General features: G+C 42.5%; 1 protein-coding gene across 1 annotated transcript in view; it reads left to right on the top strand.

Moving 5' to 3' along the window:
• Positions 1 to 11,155: 11,155 nt before the first annotated feature.
• Positions 11,156 to 22,328, top strand: part of PEPD (peptidase D) — a 141,359-nt gene continuing 130,186 nt past the window's right edge. The window contains exons 1-3 of the mRNA XM_055726401.1: positions 11,156 to 11,231; positions 16,441 to 16,624; positions 17,917 to 18,044. Of these exons, the coding sequence (XP_055582376.1) occupies positions 11,188 to 11,231; positions 16,441 to 16,624; positions 17,917 to 18,044 (356 nt within the window). The 5' untranslated portion in view covers positions 11,156 to 11,187. The remainder of the gene's footprint in view (positions 11,232 to 16,440; positions 16,625 to 17,916; positions 18,045 to 22,328) is intronic.

The following is a 22,328-nucleotide window of genomic DNA, read 5'->3' as shown; positions in this document are numbered from 1 at the left end:
AGTATTCAACACATCAAAATAGTGTCAATTGTCCCTCTTTTATTTTTCTAATCTGTATTTAAGTTTCTTATTTTAAGGCCAAATCACTGCTGCCCTTACAGTCTACGTGTGTTTGAGAGGAAAAGTCTGTTCACATGTTTGGATCAATCCTGTCTTTCTGTGGAATGTCCCTGAGCCCTTTTCATCCCTTGGTACGGCAGTGCTGTCACGCCAGGTGCCCGCCTGTGGGCAGCCACACATGGCTTGCTACATCTTCCCTGGCTTTTTAAGGAAAGATCTATCGGTCAGATTGAAGCTTGGCTAAGATCATGTAGCTTCAGCCAGAAAAGCAATGATATTCATGTTCTGTGCCTCAGGAGCAGCTGGGAATGCCTGTTTGAACAGAAAATACTGTTTGTTCAAAAGTTGCCTCCTGCATGCGGTTGGCGGGAGCTATTGCTGCTATCAAATTCTCACAAAAAGAGGGGAGGGTGGGAAGGAAAGATGACATCGCCTGCTTGTGGGTGACTGGAAGCGTGTCTTTGCTGACAAAGCGAAGAGAGAGAGGTCTGAGGAGAAGGAAGGGGAGAAAGGAGATGCTTAAGCCACTGAAGAGTTGAGCCAGCATTTGATAGTGTAGAGATTGAAGATTATGTGTCTCTACATTCCCACAGATTTTCCTGAAGTCACTGGAATCTCTCAAGGACTCAGCTGGCACAACTAATGGCAGGATTTAACCCAGCTGATTATATTTGAAATAGTCTTTAAAATGGTAAATACGTTTTCTGAAGGTCCATCATGTTAGTAGAAATCTAGTACCTTTACTGAATCTATTTCTTGTGTGATCCTGGATTCAGACAAAAGCTTGTTAAACTTCTGTTTGTACAGTTCATCCCATCAAGGTTGCTTATCATTGTTGCACAAGAAAAGGAAACATATCAAATGAAAAAAATCCGTTTTATAGTTGGCAAATGCCTGTATTTTGTCTTTATATGATGTGTTGTCATTCATCATCTAACCTTGGGGAAATCACGGGCACTCTAACAATGTAAGAGGCCAATAAAAAAGAAAATTATTTCAGTAAAAGTGTAGCTAGGGATATGTAAAAGAGAAATGCCCCTGGGTAATAAAAATTACCCATGCATAATGGCTGTGAATGTATCAACCAGACGTACTGTATACAGCGTGCTGCAGCAGCTCAGCTATAGGATGTCCCTGCTCACCGGGCTCAGGCTTACAAAGACAATGGGGGGGAGAGAGTCGGGAGAACATGAGGTCAAGCCCAAAGCAAAGGACTGAGAAGTCAAGTACTTGGTAAGCGCTCGTGTGTCTCTACCTATCTCTTTCACCTCTTTGTTAGAGCTGTCTCCTTTGATCTTGCCTTTCTCATTATTACTCTCTGCTACAGAATTTGGGCTCAGTTCCAAGGTCGAGGCCTGCTCCTGCTGAACATCTCCCATCCTTCCCCCGTTACTCAGCCTGTCTCATTAGAGCCTGGCAGACTTGCACTGTGCCGTAGCATTGACATTCCTCACTCTTTCTTCAGTGCACTGTAGGGACTGTTCTCTCCAGATAACAGTTGGGTACGTTTTCTACTGTCATCCCCTCTGGGCTCGGCTGGCATAGCTTTAGGAGGCTTCTTAATGTGCAGCTCTTTAGCCTTCACTTTAGTTTTCTGAGGACCTCGCCCCAATCCATGCCTTAGCCGTGGCACTAAATATTCTAAACAAGAAGGCAATCTTCTACAAGGAACTGCTTTTCTCAGCAAGTCCTGTCCTGACAGATTGTGATCTCAGCAAGCGGTGCGGCTTGTGGTGAAGGTTTTAAGTTTACTGGGTGTTTTAATTTTATATTTTACATTTTTCTTTATTGCACTTTTTAATTTTACTGACTCTCAAGCTAGTGAGAAGAATAAATCTAAGATTAGGGATAGGTCAATAGGTTATTAGGTAACTGGGACTATGTCCTTCCTCTTAGCCAGAAGTTATTACACAGTGAGCATTTTACTGCCTTGGGCAATTGCCTGTCCTTCTTGTCCGACCAGCCCCTAATGAGCCAGAGTGACATGCATAGAGCAAGTCACTGTTGATAAGAAATTATTACAAAGGGGTAGTTATGCCAGCTAGTACTGGGGATGTGGGAAAGGTCCCTGAACTTTGACACTGACGTTAGAAACGTCTTCCAGAAGCAATAAGTCAGAGCTGTCGTAGCATGTAAAGCTCTTTGCGGATAAACAAGTCCAGACACAATCCCTCCTCCTCTTCTACTGCACATTACCCCAGTGACTCTTTATTAATAGGAGTCTCCTTCTTTTCCATGTGACATTTTCCATTTGCAATGACATAAAGGATTCACAGTGAAGGCCAGACCCTTCCCCACAGCAGCCACTGTGTTTACTGGCTCCCTGCCTCCCCGTTGTCTACTACAGCAAATTTAAGCTTCTTGTCTTCATCTGTGTAGCCTGTCACAGCTCCTAGTGTGAGGAACTGTGAGTTTACTCTTTGAATCAGACTGTTGCTGAATCAAGTCCTTTGTATCTCCTTTTTCTGATTTTAAAAGGGTTTAGCTAATCCTGTTGGCACTAATATTTGAGCCAAAAAGCTGGGTAAATGAATCCATGATGAGCTCTATGCTGCTGTAGCTGGCTTCCTCTGGTACCAAGCTAGGTGTTTTAAAAATAGCTGGGGTACCAGTATGCTGCAGCACAGTCATTTCTGTGCCTGGAGCAGAGACATGCCCAAAGAGTCTAAATTAGTAACAACTTGGTGGATTTTCTTCCAGCTGCGCCAGTGGTTTGTTTATGTAGATAGCCAAACAGCAAACACCCACAGAGTTGTTAACTCTGCAAATCATCAGTAAGTATTTCCTAAACTACTGCTGACAAATTTCTGATGAGACCTTAATGTCTGTAAAAATCTATTGGATGTTGTCAAAGCACCATTAGTCAGCCTGTCATCGGGCTCGCTTTGCGGTGTGACTCAGAGATTTGCTTTCCCATACTTACTGCAGAAAAGTGAAACTGGGAAAACCTCACACTGCGAGGGAGCTGCGTGCAGCCCAGAGCCGCTGATGAGCTGGTGGACGGTACCAAAATGCCTGAAGATGTGATTTCAGAAAGAAGCTTGAGCCTAAAGAGGTTTCTCCTCTGTTCTTTGTATCTCTGGAAACAAGTGGATATTACCTCTTTTCAGTCTTGGGAAAGCAGCAAATGTTACTGCTTTTCTGCTCCTACTCCATACAATGGAAACGGGGAAGGGCGGTATCACGAAAGGGGTGCTGCACATGTAATTAGTAGGAAAACAACACACGAAGTCAGGTCCAAATGAGCATGGCTGTGTCATGCTTAATACTGGAACTGTTCTGGTTTATACCTATTTTATACCTCCTGATACTCAGTATAACCCCCTAAATATTTCCATTGTAAAGGAAGCTGGGGCTGGAGGAGAGCAGGCTGCCTGCTACAACTTGATGGCATCCCAGGGTGAAGCCTGCACTTTGCTGTTGCTTGGCATCTCCCCAGTTCTGGAACTCAGTAAGAGCCCACATTATTTTCTGAAGCTGAATTCTTTATCTCTGGCTGTCATGTGATGCCAGGCTAGACTAGAAGAGTTGTTGCTGTCAACAGTAATAGCAAAAAAGTTACCACATCTTCTGAAAATAAAAACAAAACAAAACAATCGCCTCTCCTGCCAGCATACAAAGCAAGGACACCAGGCAACAGCTCAAACAGAGCCCCTGCATACAAACAAACAAAGACGCCTGTCAGGGCTTAAGGGGGAAAAATGGCACAGCTGTAGCACCACATTAGTGGAATTGTATGAGCCTTTTTATTTTCAAGGATGCAGACAGATGCCACCTGAAACACAGGATGCTTGGAAATACCACGCACACACACAGATTAAACCACACAGGTTCTTTGAGGTTCTTTTCTGTATCTCGTTAGCACGAATTATATTAACACTGCTAATGCTGATGGAAACCAAGTGAAGCTGTCCTCACAATAGTTTAAACTTGTACAGAACCAAAGGGTAGTTTAGCAAAACAGTTTTTTGAGATGACAGATAACAATTTCTTAGAAATCGTGTCTACATTCTTGACTGTAAAGCTAAAAACAGACAATGATACTTCAATTTAGAGGCTAGGCAGTAGAGGATGGTGATCGTGGATATTACTTTTGTTGCCCAAGTTGAATGTCATTGTGCCTAATTTTCATGGATGCATCCAAGTCACTCTGCAGAACCCGTGCTCAGCGTAACTTCTGCAGGGGGGCTGCCAGCACAAGGCAGCTGTGCACAGGGCAGACAGGTACACACTCTGGAAACGAGCTCTGAGTGTCTCTGCAATAAAACGAGTCTCGCTCTTATCAAACTGGTAGTCTTCCAAAAATACCTGTAAATATGACCCATTTTAAAAATGAATGTTTGATTCATTAAAAGACGAAGAGGCGTATAACATCCTTAGTGCACTTTGTAATTTTGGCACAGTTTCCACCACCTGGGAGAAAGGCTGCATTTTGTCTTAAGGGGAGAGTGCAGTTGTGTGAAATAGCCAATTTTTACAGTTCAAAAGATAATTGAATTCCCCGATTCACAAGCTCTTGGTTTTTATCTTCTCTGTCCTCTTCTAGCATGTTATTGCACAATCCCCTCTGTTCCTTCCTAAGCTCCCAGATCGGAGCTTGCTTGTGGGGGTGGGCTTTGGACACTGGGTAGTGTAAGTGGCCTGACCAAACTGAAACGGTGCTACAGTCACAGGACATAAACTGCAATTAGATAATCTGATGGCCAGTTGCTTATCACTGTCCTTTGAAAATCGAAGCCAGGAGCCGGCTGAGTTAAATTTCCAGTCAGATGCAAAGGAGATTAGATGAGTGGTTTGTACAAATAGGAAGTTATGTATCTCATCTTCTGCAGTTGGTGCTGAGGGCTAACCCAGGGAGTCACTTTGGGTCAGGAACATTGATGACTTTTGGCCAGGCACAGCCACACCACTGATTTCACAGCAGTGACAGGCATGGCTCCATGGCAACCTTGCTGTCACTGGGCCCTCTTAGACTGACTGTTGCCACACAACAGAGCGGCGTAAGAAAGCAAAAGCTGAAGAAGCAGTGGTTTCTATCATTAGAGGGCAGCATCAGAAGCGGCAGATCTTTCTTTCCTGGCAAGGAGGGTAGGGCAGTTTCAGGCAGAAAAAGGAAACGTTGCTCATGCAAACCCTGAAAGAACTGATTTCAAGTAACTCTAATATGTCTGTGTTAAGAGAAAGCAACCTTTTCATCATCAACAAAATTCAGATATTGATAAACCAGTGGCTTAAAATTTTAATACAAGATCTCGGAGTGGAAAACACTTTCCATATAAACAGTAAATAATTAAAGAGGATTTTCCTACCAAAAAAGTGGAAATCTGATTTTAAATTGGTGTGGAGGTATGAATCATAATCTGCAAAAACCTGAGGACATTAATCTTTTGAGAAAATTTTTACATAAGCATATTACAAGCTTGTTTGGGGATTTGTTATGCACTGGGTGGAGAGTATATTATGCAGACAGTAATGAAAGAAAAATTAAGATTTGTAAACATGTTCTGCATTATAACAGTACAGTATATTGAAAGGGTTCAAGCACATTTCTAGTACCACAGGGAACTTGCATGTGAAGTGATGCTTTGTCATTGTACTATGGGTCATATGTTCATACATGCAGGCAAGACAAAATTTTCTCTGACATGGTACAGGAACTTCATGTGCTTCTTCCCACGCTTCTGCTCTAGAACGTGGTGTAAAGCACCTTTGGTTTTGCCCTTCAAAATATAGCCAGTGTGCCACCACTCTGTGTAGAAAAAGGCTGTGCATTTGAAGATGAGAAATGCTGAGGAAATAAATCATGAGTAATGCAAAGGAATTTTGTTCTCAGATATGCCCACAGTAACACTGGTAATGCTGTTCAGGTAAAGGCTGAAGTGATACTTACTGCATTCGTGTCATAAACCCAGTGTTGTAAAAATTCACTACAGCATTTTCCATAAAACTTACTTAGAATAAACAAAAGCATCCATCTATCATACTAACTAGTAACAGTTATAAAAGAAAATACAGGATAGTGGCTTATCTCTTATGCCTGGCAGTTAGCCATGACTGAACTACACTCACATCATGCAGCATGGTTGTTTTTTTAGGTAGCACACAACTCTTAGAGAAACGAAAAAGGAGTCATGGTGCTGGACGCTATGCAAAGGACACACAGACAAGTGTAAACTGCTTTCATGGCCATGGGTTAGCGAAGAAACCAATACATACGAGCAAACAGAGCGATAATCATTGAGAAGTCTCCTTTTGCTGAAGCAAAACAATATGTTGCAATATAAAAAATTGATTCTTTCAAGCTGCCAGAGACATTAGAGAAACATTACAGAGATCATCACATTGGCCACTAATTCTTTAAAAAAACTAACAAACCCAAACCTCCACTAAAAAGAAGTCTTCCAAGCAGTTTTAATAGTGCTATAGTGCTGTTTAAATACATTTTTATGAGATAATAGTTCCTGTGGCAGCAACTTATAAATACAGATGGGGAGATTGATTTAATTGAAACGATGACAGTCAATGCTAAGGAACTGCAAAAAAACCCACACACACCCCCAAAAATTATAATAATTTGTAAAGATCAATCAATAGCTAGAGAAGCTACCTTAGACTGTCCGATCCTTGATGGGCACATTCTGGCTGTACTAGATTTTCTTACTCTGAAGTGAAAGTCAATGGGGAGAGTAATGAAGCAATGTAATGCTTTACCTTTCTTGCCTTTTATAATAATTTAGTTCAAACAGGCTTTGGGAAAATCACACTTTTATTTCAAGACCAAAAGATCAATACAGCAGTATACATTTAGTGCTTGAGGGAAAATTTACTCAAAATTGTTTCATGATGAAAATGCCAAAGGCAGATTCTTTTGTTCAATCTGTTACTTTGAAGGGACCTTGTAATCTTAATTCCAAGTTAAAGACTTGTGGCCATTGTATCAAAGGCTGCACATATATCTTTCAGTGATGAAAAGCTAAGGATCTATATATAGTAATTCAATGAACACCCCACCACCACCACCACCACCACCCCCCCCCAGTATTAACGCATTTTAACATAGGAAACTATAATTATTTTGGGCTAACAGCTGATTACACCCCCACCCCCCCCACCCCAGCATTAACGCATTTTAACATAGGAAACTATAATTACTTTGGGGTAACAGCTGATTCTACAATGTGTGTAATACTCTCACTCATATAACTTCAAACTCTGTCTCTTGTTATTTGCCCAGCCAGTGCTCTCCCATCCAAGTGAAGATGGTCACAGAACGTCTCAGACAGCAATGTTCTAGCTTCCAGAAATTTGGGGGAATAATCAGCAGGACAACAGGTCAAGCTGAACTTAGAAAAATTTCTGTGCTGATAAACATGCTGATGAACAGCATTTCCTGTTTTTCCTGGTTTTCTGATGGCATGTGTAATACGGAAGCTTTCTAGATATTTAGGAAATCAGCTGAAACTTGTAGTGAAAAACCTATACCCAGGTAAGATTTACTAAGGAGGACCCATGGTAACCTAGTCACACAGCATTAGACCCTGTTCCCCACTTTATGTCATGATGCTGGCAGCTCAGGATTTCTTAGTGGGGTACCATGTTATTGGTGTGGCTCTATGACCCCTCATGGCCACCCCCGATCATCAGGTCTCTCACCAACTGCATTTTCCCAAAGCAGGAGAGAAGCTCAAGCACTATGCAGCAGTCAGAGAGTATTTAGCTCTTCTTTTGACACCTAGCCTGGGCTGGTGGGCAGAAGAGAGGTGATGTTCCCCTAGCACGTGCTGCCATCACAGCTGCAGTGCCCTTCCTTTTCCCCCAGTTCATATTTGGCCTGCATCTGCTCCTGCTAACTTTGGATTTTCATCTGTTGTACTGTGAAACCAGGGGAAAATATCTTGAAAATATCTTTACCTGTATTCAGGTAATTTTCATATAATAAAAGGAAGGTTTATTAACCTAACTATTGCTTTTCAGCTAGGATAACAGAAGCTGTAAATGCTCTCACTGACAGCGCGGAACTCTAAGATCCTGCCTGGACAGCAGTATAACCACTTAAAATATGGAGGGACAAACAGCAATAGGAAAGTACTGGTTCCAATTTATCAGTGCTGGTTTCTTATCTGGGTGTAAAGTGACCAATTGTTACAGTAGCTGTTCTGTAAATCCTTCCAAAGTGTTTTACTGCCAGGTGAATTAATGTCTGTGTGAGAAAATATGAGTTGTTTTAAATCTTTATAATAAGAATAAAAAAAGCTTCTTGTGCAATTTAGTTACTTTTAGCTAACTAGTACAGTCTGAGGAGAGACAGAAGGTCCTACAAGGAGCAGGAGTACAAACTGTGTAGGAGCTAGGCAGAGATGCACAGCTGAATCTCACAGGTGAAGGAAAGGAAATTTTCCTAGGGACCCTCAGGGACTGTCTACAGCTGGATGTAATTCAGAAAGACACTGGCTGGATTCAGAACAACTGCAGGACTGCAGTTTCTCCTTCCTCTCCAATGCAAGGACACAACAGGCCAGGGGATTCTTGTGTTCAAGTGCTTTTTTGTTTTGCTTTGACTCATTCTGCAGATTTGATTTTTCCCTGTTTAAGCAGCATGTTCTTCTACTTGGTGTTTGAATAACGGTCACAGATTGAGAGCCCTTACCATGCTTCTGGTGTGCTCACACAGCAGATTCAAACCAGATTTTTGACCAAGAATCTGGCCAGTCCAGAATCCCATCACATGTTGCAGTGTTGTATCTCTTGTGCACCCAGACTGCTACAGTGAGGATTTTGAAGTTGCCAACATTGCAAAATCAGGCCTTCAACGTGACAGTGAATGTTCTTGACCGCAGAGAGAAGAAGTCCTGCTGAGAGATAAGTAAGTGACAGTAACAGTCAGTCGAACGTTGGTTTAGAGGGAAATGCTGTAACCTAGTCTCTCAGATATTAAGGTCTGCCCCTGCATTGTCTCGGTTGCAGAATAAAATGCAGTGCAGAGAGAATCAGAATTATCTATGTGTGCAATAAAGCTGGTCTTGCTCCCAGTCTGGCTGCCAGTATCATTCCTGTGGCTGGCATTTCAACTGGCTACCAGCACAGCCACCTTGCAAATCAGTTTAATTTGTGCATCTTGCAGAAGTTTCATTCTTTCAAATCCTGAGGCAGTGGAACAGGATATTTTAGGTAATAAAACATAAAAATTGTTTGGTTTGGTGTTTTTTTTTCCCTAAGGAACAGCATCTTATTTTCTCCTGAGATTTCATACAATGCAGGTAACTCTTCTAAATCTCAGTGACTGTTTTTGTAAGGCAGGTAAATACTACAATGCAGGAGACCTTTTCTCTAAGGAGGGCAAGTATATGGGTTGGCGGAGAGGAGCTGGGAAAGATTAATGCCTGAAGCCACTAATGACAGTATTTGGGAGAGTGCCTTGAAGGTTTTGTTCTTTTCTCTCTACTCCTGAAAGGAGAAGGAAAGGCAAAGTGAGCTTCCCTGCCGCTTCCTAATTTTTGCTGGAATCTAAGCAAAAGGAGCACCACTAGGGGACTGAACATGGTAAAATATCTTGCTCCAGTTTACAAGAAAAAACTTTTTCAGGCTGCATAAACTGAAGAAAGTTCCTTGCAATTCAACAGCTTACCAATGATAATGTCTAAAAATGGGATTTTATCCATTAATCTGGAGCCCAAAATAAGTATGGTTCCTTGTCAAATGGGTAGTTTGTAAAAGAAGCTTCTGATTCTTTATGTATTTTGTAGTAAAGGACTGTGACCCTTGTGCATAAAAACATAAAAAATGAGAGGATGACTACTTGACTTTTCTAGTTTTCTCAATTTACACATTCCTTTCCAGACTTTGTGAAATCAGTCTTCCTCTGTGATTGCCCTGCAGCTTTCACACCACCACTTCGGAGCCAGCTATGCATAAGTAGCCGCAGTTTTCTTCCAACTTCTAGTGGACAATTTGGCCAACCAAAAAAGAGGTTTAATCACACACGTTTCTTAATAACAGGGCGCTGGTTTGCTCTAACAAACATGAACTTGAAGCTCCATGTATTTTATGACTCTCCTCCTGCTCGCTCTTCTCACTGCCCTGCATCCGTCCCTTTCCCAAGCGCTTGTGGTGGAAGCAGACCCTCCAGGTGCATTAGCCAGATATTGTGTGGTAGCACGGCATTTTTGAGATCAGTGCCAGAACAGCAGAGAAGTGGCATTGCTCAGCAGCAGCAGAGCACCCACTTGCGCTTTCCTTCCTGCAAGGGAGGACAGTGGTACATGCACCGAGCTGCCAGCTCACAGCAGTATTTATCACTGCTTTTTTGAGGCACAGAGCAGCAAAACAATGTTACTCAGGTCACAGAGCAGAGCTCCTCTCGTTCTTTGCCCAGTATGTCATGCTTCTGGGTATTTCCTTTTGCTGCTGTATGGCAGTTACTGGCCACGTGAACCCTGGCCTGTGAATTGGTTTCTTCAGGTAGCTTGTAACTTCAGGGCAAGAACGAGCCAAGTCAGGTTCTGAAGAAAACTGTGCAAATAGGAGCAAAATATGGCAGGGTAGGGTGAGTCCAAGAACAGGCGCTGGCTGCTGCACCCCATGCCTGAAGGCTGTGGGGGGACACCTCCATTTCAACGTGCAAGTGGAAGGCATCTCTCACAGGGATCGCAGCAGCACAGCATGTTAAACGGATTTTTTGAGGAACTATACAGCAGAGCTGTGTTGTAAAAGGCAGCGATCGCTATAAAAGGTTTATTTCCATTATACAACTTTTAGCTTCGAGGCCTCTAGGACTGTGCAGGAAGCCCACGCGTGAGGCGAGGGTCACAAAGGCACCTTCCCCGCGGCGGGGGCAGCCGCAGAGCGCCCCCAGCCAGCGCCACCCCTCAGGTGACAAGGGGCCAAGTCCCGGCCCCACCGGCGCCTCTCCCCGGCCAGCGGTAGGGCTGAGCCTGAGCAGGGCCCACGGCGCCTCGCCGGTGCCCGCCAGCCCCGAGCGGAGCCCCCGCCGCCGTCCCGTCCCCTCAGAGCCCGCCAACGGCCCGTCCCTCCGAGGGGCAGCCGGGCGCGCCTTCCCTTGGCCCCGCCCCCCCCCCGGCGCCCGCGATAAGGCGCCGCCACCGCCCCCTGCCGCGGCCCCGTTGTCACATGACAGGCGAAGTCCGAGGAGGCAACATGGCCGCGGCGGCGGGGTAAGCATCGCTGCTCGGCCGCGGTGCCGCCGGCGCCTCCCACTCCTCACAGGCTCGCCGGGCCCTGCGCTCCGGACCGGGGCTGCGTGTCCCCCCGGCTCCTCCCCGCTCCCCCCGCGAGGCGCTAGGCGGCGGCCCGGCGGGGTCTCGGTCGCGGGTGCCGGAGGGCGGCGGTCGCCCCGAGCCGGCTGCGCAGGGCCGGGCTGCCCGCGCCGGAGCGCCCTGAAGTGAGAGCAGGTCTGGGGGGCGGCGAGGGAGCTGTGGAGGGTCCCGCGGGCGCCCTGCCCGCCAGGTGGGCTCGGCAGTGCCTCCCCGAGCCCTGCGTTATCCTTCAGATCGCGTTACGTGTGTGAAGTCGTGCTTGAAGGTGGATGTGGGTTACTTGGCGCAAAGCCCCTGACACATTGAATAGCTAAGTTCAGCCGTTTCTTCAAGTGTTTTAAGAAGGCTCCATTAAAATGCATCAAAAGTTTTCATAGGTGCCGTAGGAACTTTTCATAGATGCCAGAATCAGGTGACGCTGGGGCTTGGCTGTGATGGTTTCACCTTTGGGTGGTGGTTGGGCCCTGTGAGGCCCTGCCCGGCCCCTGCCCCCCCCCCAGCGCTGGGTGCTCCCTGTGCAGAGGTGCTGCTGCTAGCCAGGAGCCGGCCCCCAAGGGCCACGCTGGGCTGGGGTGGGTAGCTGGGGTGTCGCATGGGGCCGGGACTGCAGGCTGTTGGCTTATTTACAAGGAGCACTGAGTTCACTGTGAAGAAAACATCCAGTTTACACCTTAAACAGTGCTGGCTGCTTTTGCTCTTTCGCTTGTATTGCGGGCTTGTTTGTGCCGTGGTTTGTGTAGGCCTCTTGTACTTCATATATTTGATGTGGAAACAGCATTAAAAATTGGCTAGCCTTCAGGCTGATGCTGATGACTCTTGCTCAAAACAAACAAACGATAACTTCTTGAAAAGTAGTTTCAGTGGTTTCTCATCTTCGTTGAAAACTGGATCCTGTCTGCATGACCTAAGTAGAACAGAAACGGCAGTCCATTAATTTTTTTCTGAAAAAAAACAGAAGTACGAAAGGTTAATTAAAAAATTGTGGGAAAACCAAAAATAAAATAGGATTTTGGTTACCAGTGGTTGCATCAAAACAAATCCAAAATGTTAGGTGGATCATACACTAACAAAACGTAAGCTTTCTGAAAAGATAAAACTTCTGAAATAAGCACTGAAAATCAGCAGTTCTAGGCAAAAGAGAAATAAACTTTAAAGAAACAAACGTAGTTTAATGTTCTTAGCTACATGTCACTTCCAGTATAATAAAAGAGCTCTTGTGTGGGCTTGGGCCTAATTGATCATAAAAATTGTGGGTGACAGCCAGCAGGGAAACTGTCAGTTGCTGTGGTAGGCCTTTACCAGGCAGAGCAGCGGCTGAGTTCTGGTACCAGGCTAGACAAAATGTGGGTAGCTGCATCACTTGTCCTGTCCTGGTCTTGCAAGTAGCCATTTCTGACACTGATGCTTATCTGCAGAAGCTTCAAAGAGGCATGCACCACAAAGCAGTGCTTGAATCAAATTTGTTTTACTATCAGATGTAAGAGTTTTGAGTTGAGTTTGTGGCTGGAGATGCCAGAGTCCTTGTACTAACAGAAGAAACAGACCTTGAAGGACCAGCCAATGTATTGTATTAATTACATTCTGATATTTGTGTTTCTTATGTGGCATAAACTGAGCAATTGGAGATCATGGATCAAAATTGAAAGCTTGTAATTCCCTCTGTAGAAAGAAGTTTGTGGTATTAGTATTAGGTGACAAATAAGAGTTTTACACTGATTACACTGCAATTGCATGTGTATTTGCAGGGTTGATACACGTGTGAGGCAGTTATATACATGTACCCACTCAACTTACTACAAGTGGTGTAGTGATGACTTCTTATATTTGAAACTGGAAAAGTGCTACATAATAGTCATGGCGTAGACAGTACTTTGTAATCACAGGGGTGTGTAACAGCTGGGCTGAAGAGAGTATGGAAGAAAGACCAGGCCAGTCACAGCCCCCTTACCTGCCACGTATTCGTTAGTAACAGAGTGATGGTTACACAGCCAGCCCTCTGCGTGAAGACTTCTTGGGGTCTTGAGTACTGTGAGAGCTCTCTTCCTGAGTCATTATTTGCAATAGAAAGCCAGGTATACAGCCATACTCCTTTTTGTAAGACTTAAATCCCTCTGTCACTGCCAGTCTCTGAAAAGAGCATTCTGTGTAAGTTGTGGAAAGTGGGCGCTGGGATCGTGTGTGCAGAGTGACCCAATCCCTGCAGGCAAGGCACTGTCTGTGGGTGTCTTGCCGTGTTGCTAGTTCATCTGTGCAGCTGCTGTCAGTTTGGTGTCTGAGTGCTTGGGAGGAAAGGGAGAACAAAGTCTGTGGAGGAAGCAAACTTTTTAAAGTTGCATCCTCTCTGAAACCTGGCTGATTTTCTCCGCAGAATTTCAGTTGTGAAAGTATGTCTGTTGCCTGGCAAGCTGGTACTGTCCAAGGCATGCATTAACATGAGCGCTCAGCAGAGAACCTGAGGAGCAGAGCAATATTTGCAACAACACTCAGCCCAGCCCTCTTGTGTTCTGCAGCTCTTGCTCTGGGGTCCAGCATGCTCAGCTGCTGTGACTGTTAAAGCAGCCTTAAAATAGAGACTAGAGCCTTGCCTATGAGAAAACCATGTAACTTGAAAACAACTGTACAGGGCCATATTCTTCTTTTGATTAATATTGTGGCATCAAATTCAAGCAGGGAAAGTGGGATCTGTTATATATCAGGAAGAACACAGTTTTGCCATGGGCTTAGATAAAATGTGCAGAACTGTCATTTTGCACCAGAATGCATTTCAACTTGAGTGTTAAGGTTCCAGTAAGATACTCTTAAAGCGGCGTAGTGAGACTACCAGCAGGAATTGCTGCCTGACTTCATTATTTCTCCTTGAGTCTCATTTTGATTGTCAAAGGTTTTAAGTACAATAAAAGCATTAATAGTAAACATAATGGAGGTGAAAATGTGCCTTTGTAGGAGCTTCATACGCACTTCAGGGTATAGGAATAGTAGGGATAGGCCTGGAGAAGGAGGGAGGTCAGTCCCCACCCTTTTCTTTTTTTTTTAATTTTTAATGGCAGTAAAAAAATCCCCAAACTTTTGAAGAGGATAAAATTACAATGAAGGTGACTCTTTTTTTTTTTTTTTTTTTCCCTCCTTCCTTTGAAGCAAAACATAAGACGGGTTGTGCTACAAGCTCTGCCTTTTTTTGGTTTTGGTGTTTTTTTTATCAGCAGATACCCTTATGCCATAGGTTGCTCTCAGATGTGTCTGATGATGTTCTCTCTTCCCTTTTATACTTGCAATAAGGTGAGTGTATGATTTCCAGGCCCCTCCATGGAGTTACTCCACGGGGTGATCTTGCTTGGATGACAGCGTTTCCAACCTCTTGTGCATTGCTGAGTGGCTGAGCCACATCTTTGCACCCAAAAAGTCTTGCCGCTATTTAGTGTAAGGTTCGCTATCTGATTTAAAACTTCCAGTAGCTTTTGCTAGGATTGTATGAACTTGCTTCATTCTTCCTGCAGACATGGGTACCCCAAAATGAAAGCTTAAGCTGTGCTTCCAGGCTATGCTGATGTGCTGCCCTAGGTAATCTGCAGTCCCTGTAATGATCACCTGCCATGGTGCTGGGTTATCAGGTGTGCATGGGAGGTAATAAAAATAAACACATTTGGGTTTTGCGCACTGTCAGCTCAACTGCTAGGCAGATAGTTTGAAAATTGGATTACCAAGAGCAGTCTTTCACCTTCTAAAATTACTTACACTGTTACATCAAGTAGTTATAAACAAGTAAAATAAAATATTTTATTAGCTCTTTTATGCTGTGTCTGCACTAAGAAATTACAGGGTTTACATTTCTGATGCTGATAAAGTCTTCCAGGAGGTTATTTTATGCAGCTGTAAATCAAAGGTTACCTTTCAGGTTGCCTGTGAAAACTATATAATAATTAAGATGTGGAGCTCTCTTTCTCTAAGGTTAAGTCTCTTGGTGGTTCATTTCTTGTCATCTTAACACTGTAACAATTTATCTTTCTGTCATCTCTTCTAGAAGTGTATCTAGTAGAAAATGACCATCTAAACAGCCAGTCTTCAGTAAGCTGAGGTGGAGGGACAAACTGGACTTAAATCGTAGAATTTTATTGACAAGACAGTATTCATCTGTAATACTGAAGCTGCTATATTAAACACTTTTTAAAGAAGAAAGCTCTTAGATTCGTCTCATCTGATTAAAAAAAAAAAATCCTACAACAAGCTACTGTGCTTTTACTGGTAAAGCTCCAAAAAGCACAGGTATGGACTTATAACAAATGTGAATGAATCAGCAATATGTTCTTGTAGAACATCTTAAATTATTTAGTAACCAGTTTATTTCAAGCAAGTACTCCCTACTTTTAAACTGTATTCTTCCAATTGCATTTCTGTTGAGTACAATCTTGCAGAAACTTTCTGGGCTGTCTCAGCGTGTTTGTGCTGCCCCAGGGACAGGTGGTAATGTATAGCAGGAGGTCACTGGTACTGAGGACATGCTCTTGTGGCCGCATGTGTTGAGTTCAGTCACTTGCTGAAGCTGCTTGTATGAATGCAAGAATAAACATACATACATAGAAAAGAAATTTGCAGGTCCTATGCGAGTATGGGAAATGCTGTTGTCCTGTGTCTGCTATTCATCATCGTCTCTCTCTAGTCCCTGTTTCAGATAATGAATGTTTCCCAGAAGGACTTGCTGAAGTCTGCCAGACTTCATGTAACCTTCCACTTCTGTTTTCCATAACTCAAACTCATTTTATTTTCTCCTGTTTTGCCTTTACTCAGCAGGCCTAGGCTGTTGTTACATTCCTTCAGGTAAAGCAACACAAAAAGTAGATGCAGAAAGCGACAAGTGACATGCTGTGGGCCATAGCTGCAGGCAGCCCTGTCTCCTTTGCCATTTTTTCCATTGGCACTCATATGAGCTATGTTTGGAGAGCGATGCTTGCATACAGCATCTCTTCCCCTTGAGTGATTAGCATTTTGTTTGTAGAGTTGAACTAAACTTCCTTTTCTGTTCTACACTAACATAACAGACACTGTGCATCTGAATTGTGCTAACCATTGTCTTTGTCTTCAATTAATTGTCAATTAAAAAAATCTTTCCTAGATCCTCCTTTTGGCTGGGGAATGAGACATTGAAAGTGCCTGTAGCGCTCTTTGCCTTGAATAGAAGACGACTGTGTGATCGCCTGAGACAGAATAAGGATGTCCAGAAGAATTCGGTTGTTCTGCTGCAAGGTGGAGAAGAAACCCAGAGATACTGTACTGATACTGGTATTGTGTTTCGCCAGGTAAGAGCTGAATCAAAACCTCAGATCAAATTAAGAAACTCTTTTCAATTGCATGAATTTTTAAACAATTTTTGATTATTTTCCCTTTATTTCTCATGTGTGCCTTGCCTTGTTTCACCGAAATAAATTGGCTTCTTTATAATATTGCCTCTTCAGCTCCAAGTTACTCTCTCTTTCAGTGTTTTAGTGTACAGACTCATTATCTGGTTTAAAGGGCCTAAACCTGTGCAAGCCCCTACTGCCTGTTGGTGTTTAATGTAATATTAAAAAGACAGCAATGGAATGTTTCTTAGTTTTTTCAGTCTTGTCTGTGACCCAAAAAATAACCTTCTCTCTGTAGGGAAACATATAATGGTGGACCTAAACTGAATTAATTCATAGAAAAGCATATTTCAAGCTTTCAGAAATAGTATATTCTACAAAGCAGGATGTATCTTAGAATTTATAACATGTGTCTTCTCAAATTAGATTATTCCTTAAGTACCCATGTGTTCTTCTGCCACAAATAGGACTTAACAACTTGTTAATGTCATGCCAAATGCATTCTCAGTCTTTGGGGAAGTTGGCATAACAGAAATCTAATTATGCATACCCCATACTTTGCATGGCTGCTGCAGTACTTTGTTTTCTGAATTTAATTGAGCTGTTGTATGTTACAAAGAAACAAAACCAAAAAATTCTAATCTAGATAGTGCATATCTTAATACAGTTATTGGTCTGTTTTTAGAGGAGATGCACCTTTCAGGGTATCAGTACATATGTCTGTCCTTACCAAAATTCATCTCTGTATTGTTAGCCGTTTTGTTCTTTGCTTGCTTGTTCTTAAAATAAATCTTGGCTAAAGGCTGTTCCTAGTGCAGCTTCCTCTTCTCGGGGGGTGGTTGGGTCATCTTTAGCACTCTGCCATCACAACCCAATGAATCTGCACTCTGCTGTTGCCTTGTCTCATGTGACATGATTGTTTCTTCCTGATTCTACATTCCCTAATTCTAGATCGGAGGAATGTATTTTACTGTGTGGTGTATGTTCTGCTGAGTTGACCTGTTTTTTTCTTATGGTGGTTTATTAATCTCTGATCCTGTCCAGTTGTCAACAGAAGGATTTGTATTATTGTAACCTAAAATTAGTAAGTCTGAAAAGCTTTAGACCTAAACCACTCCCCCACCCCCCCTCCAAAAGCAAGAGAGATCTTTTTCAGGTATGTGGAAGTAAGAATTAGTATGTGCTGTAGTGTTTTTAGAGCTGGTAGAAGTGAAGGTTTTCTTCTAAGAATATATTTTGTCTTAACCTAGGAATCATACTTTCATTGGACTTTTGGAGTAACTGAAGCAGGCTGCTTTGGAGCAGTAGATGTTGATACTGGAAGATCCATGCTTTTTGTTCCACAACTCCCTGAAAGCTATGCGGTTTGGATGGGAAAGTAAGATCTATCTTTTAACTGTGCTCCCATGTATCTGAGTACTTCATATAACGTAACTGTCTGTAGAGCTGAAATGCTATTTGATTATAATCAGATTCCACCAAATAATTTGTTGTGAATTGTAGTGTTATGTACATACAGTGATACAAAAATGTGATCAATTGGTATTGATCATATGATAGCAAATGATCCACCAGCATTTGTTAGAGGATACCTTTAGAATTGAGATGAACCCATGGATCTCATGGTATTCATGAAGGGAAGCTGAACCATAAGGAAAAGTAGAAGTCTTGTCTTAAGACCAAACCAGCTAAATAGTAAAGCAGTTTTTTTAAGTTTCTTTACCAGTTTGCAGCTGCCTTAGCTAATGAAGCTCTTTGAATGGCAGAAGGTAGTATAGCCTCTTTGAACTGGCAGACTGGGGAATGTGATTTTAATTCTATTCTGTGAGTATGCCATAAACATCTCTCTTTCTATCCACATTGGTAGTAAATATTGCTCAGTGCCATAGTGGAGGAATTGATTTATTTATGCGTTCATTTCTTTTCTCAGTCTTAATTCTATTTATATTCTCTAACAAACTGTAATTTTTTTTGTTGTCTCCATTGTCTCAGAACATTGGACTACTTCCAATTTAATATTTTGAGCTCAGGTTGCTTCGCTTCTAATTGAAGCTATCACTTATATTTTAATGCTAATTTTGGGAAAAGGAAAACAATCGCAACCAATCCCATATGCTGAACTGTGCCAGACCATATGGTAGGGCATGGCTGCTGTCTTCTCAGAGAGTTTATATGAATATCACTGTCTTAGACCTGCCTGGGAACTGAAATTGTTTCTGATGGCATAGAAATATGAATGCTGCTGTTTGAAATATTTCAGCTGAGAGCTGCACCTGTCTGGGAGGGTAGGTTCTGTTTAACCCCCCCCCCCCCCCCCGTGTACTCTCTAAAGTTGTTCCCTGGTGGTGCTTGTTCCCATTTATAGACAAAGCTTTTTCCTCCCCCAAAGTTCTCTTCTGTTAGTTCAGATCAGCTGGTTCATACCCATGCTGATGGTGCCTAATCTTAAGAGGTGTAAAAATATTATGGAAATTCCACTGTCTCATCTTTAATTTTCAAACAAAATATTGTGTTTATAAATGGTGGCCTTTTTGAATTGTCTGTGCAGCACTTGTTACTGGTTCATTTACAGAACTACAAGACTGGTTAAAAGTGGTTTATTGTCATTGTGTCGTCTTGCAAGAATATAACAAATTGTCATCTTCACAGCATCCTTGTTTTCTAAACTGTCCTCCTTACCCTCCCTGAATCCCTCTGTTTGAATCTTTGTTTTCTGTTCTGTCAGCCATGGCCATGTACTTTTTCAGCTTGTCAGAAGGACGATGGATGGATAACTCATTTGTGAGTCAGTAGCAGTTCTGCTTCGTAAGTTGGTTGGCAGGGGGTGCTGCACATAACTAGGTATTGTGTTCCTTCCTAGAAGACTCAATTTTAAGTCAAAATTGGCACTGAAAGAAAAACATAAATGTTTGCCTTCCATCCGCTGCTGTTTATCTACTATAGTTTGCCTTGGAAATGCTTGTTTCTGTGCACGTGGAAGGCACTATCTACCCACTGAAGAAACGTTAATTTAACATCAATGAAGAACCATCAGTTCAATGCCTTGTATGATACTTGTGAGGTTGCTATTTTATACTGTCTACAGCTGGTCTTCTAGTTCATCACATAGGGTGCAGTTGCTTTGCTTGATGTTTGTGGTTTTATTTTTTATTTAAGACAGATGTGGAAACTGTGAGTTTAGTCAGAAATGCATAGATTCTCTTAATGAAGAAGGCTCTTTACTGCTACTGTACGTTGATGTACTGTTGTGCTGTCTCTTCTGAAGACACATTTCTGAGTTGTTTTTGAAACACAGATAATGTGGCAGTCAGAAAAGTTTACCTTTTTGCCTTGAAGTAGTGCAAAAGGGGGGCTTCTTGCCTTCTTTCAAATTGCTGTCAATTTGGCCAATGCCAATGAAGTGTCTGAGAGCATTTGCTTGGAGATGAACAATTAGTTTACAAATGAGACCATCAACACTGTAAATACTTTAGTCTCACCAGTTGCACTTGTTTTTATGAACAGTTTTGCATGGTGAGATGGTGCCTGGGGACTCTGCAGAACATGTGAACATGGAGATGATGATGAGTGCACCACCCTGGGCTGTCAGTCTGCCAAGGACCCAGCACTGTGTAGTACCAGTGTTGAGGGTGACTACCACTTCTTTGGAAGTGTTACTCATCTTATAGGACTTCTTGCTGAATGTGTACGCTCTTAAGATCTGTAAATAGCTGGAAGGCTAACTTTCAGAAGTCCTTCCAGCCAAAATAAAACCTCTTCAGTTTCAAAAGGGAGGAGAGATGTAATTTAACTCACAGACTATGGTCATCCTCCAAAAAATCCACAACCTCTTAAGTTGGCAATGGCAGAATTTTTATGAATGTAATTGTAGGACTGGTGGTCCTACTTTCGTGTTAGTAAGCGATTTCAATAACAGACACTCTGTTTGTAAATGATGAGTGTGGGCATTTCTCCAAATGCTGGGCAAGCCCATTTCTTAGTTGTTGGCTGGGAAAATCTTTTCAACTAAGAGAACAACTTTGCCTGTCTTGATCTGTAAGAGAACAACTTTGCCTGTCTTGATCTGTACCTCTGCACCTTGCCCCTCCTGTTGTTTGTAAGGCAGAAACAAAGACTCACAGGATGGCTTAGTGGGTAGGCTTTTTGCACTCCTGAAGTATTTTTCTGTTCTGACTTTTGGTGGAAGAGTTTAATAAATTAATCTGGTAATATAAGATTGTAAAGGCTTCAGAAGTGTAGCTGTGTTGTACATGCCCTGCTTTCTTGGCATGGTCTTCCCTAGTCAAGTTTGTGGTGCAAAGCTGTTAGCAATCATTTCTATTCCTAGGAGGCATTAAGTTGATATGACTGCATGTCTTGCACAGAGACTTCAATTTCACTAATTAATGCTGCACCTGCCATTTACCTCCTTAATTATAAATGACAGAACTAGTCAGTGTGCTGATTAAAGATATTTTATAACGTAAAACATACTGTACAGCAGCTGCCTTATGTGGAGCGGATGCCAAACTAACTGAATTGCCTTGCCATGTAAAGAATGTTTTTAATAGAAAACAAAAATATTTAACGCTTTCATGCTCTAACTTCGGAAATACATGTTAAATGGGACAGAGCAATATTTATGTGCAATTTCCTGTGTTTTCTTTGAAATCCTGCTGGCTGATTGGGAAGTATAATACCATTAATCTAGCGTTGCATCCACTCTAATTTTCCATGAATTTGCTTGGAAGCTATCTGTATTTGCAAAGTTGAACCTTGGTGTGGCACTTTGGAGTTGTAATAAAGCACAATGTAATACTTTGTGAATGTTAATAATTTCTCAGTGATCTAATGAGGAAGCTTTTTAGACATTGTGATCATTTAAGTAGGCTACAACCAAAATCAACCTTTGGTTGTGGTGATTAAACTTGGCTGACTTCAGCAAAACTGAGGAGTTTTACAGCCTTTGGAAGAAAGTGCAGAAGTATGTGGTTGGTGGGGTTTTTTTGTTTACTTTTTTCCCACACACACTTTTGTGAAAAAAGAGCTTTTCAGGCTATTTAGGCTTTTACACACACCACCACCACCACCACCCCACCACCCCCTGACTGTATGTGATCATAGAATTCAGCAGCTAAGAAATTGCTTTCTTGATCTCTTTTTCTTAGTGGAGATTGGTCATATTTTGTGGCATTTGTATTTTGAATAATTCTGAATATTAAACTGTGTGCGGCATGGGATGTTTGCCAGACTATATGATGGTGGCTGAGACTATTGCATTAATGAGCCCCAGGCTTGGCTACAAGAAAGCAAGGTCTGTAGTAAGGCCGTTCTATGCAACCTGAGAATTGGAGACAACTCTTTGGAAAGGTACTGGAGTGTATGTGGGTGCTGTAGGGAGCTCCACCTAAGTTGCTGCTCTTGGTGTAGATTATGTAGGAATGAAGGACATTTTCTAGATGAATTTTCCTGATGTGGTACATATAGGTCCTCTTCTCTGTAGGATGCTCTGGAGCTCTGAGTACATCTGTATAGTATATATACTCCAGAAGGGTTTTTGGTTTTACCTTCTGAACTCATCTGTGATATCATCCCCTGGTATTTTTTCTCTTGGTATTTTCTCTAAAATGAAATATGCTTAGTGTTTTCATTTTCCATGTCTGTTAATTTGATCTCTTCCTGC

This window comes from Falco cherrug, chromosome 14 (assembly GCF_023634085.1).
Source record: "Falco cherrug isolate bFalChe1 chromosome 14, bFalChe1.pri, whole genome shotgun sequence".
Classification (NCBI taxonomy): domain Eukaryota; kingdom Metazoa; phylum Chordata; class Aves; order Falconiformes; family Falconidae; genus Falco; species Falco cherrug.
The sequence above is the reverse complement of the archived record's forward strand: the minus strand, read 5'-3'. Positions and strand labels throughout refer to the sequence as shown.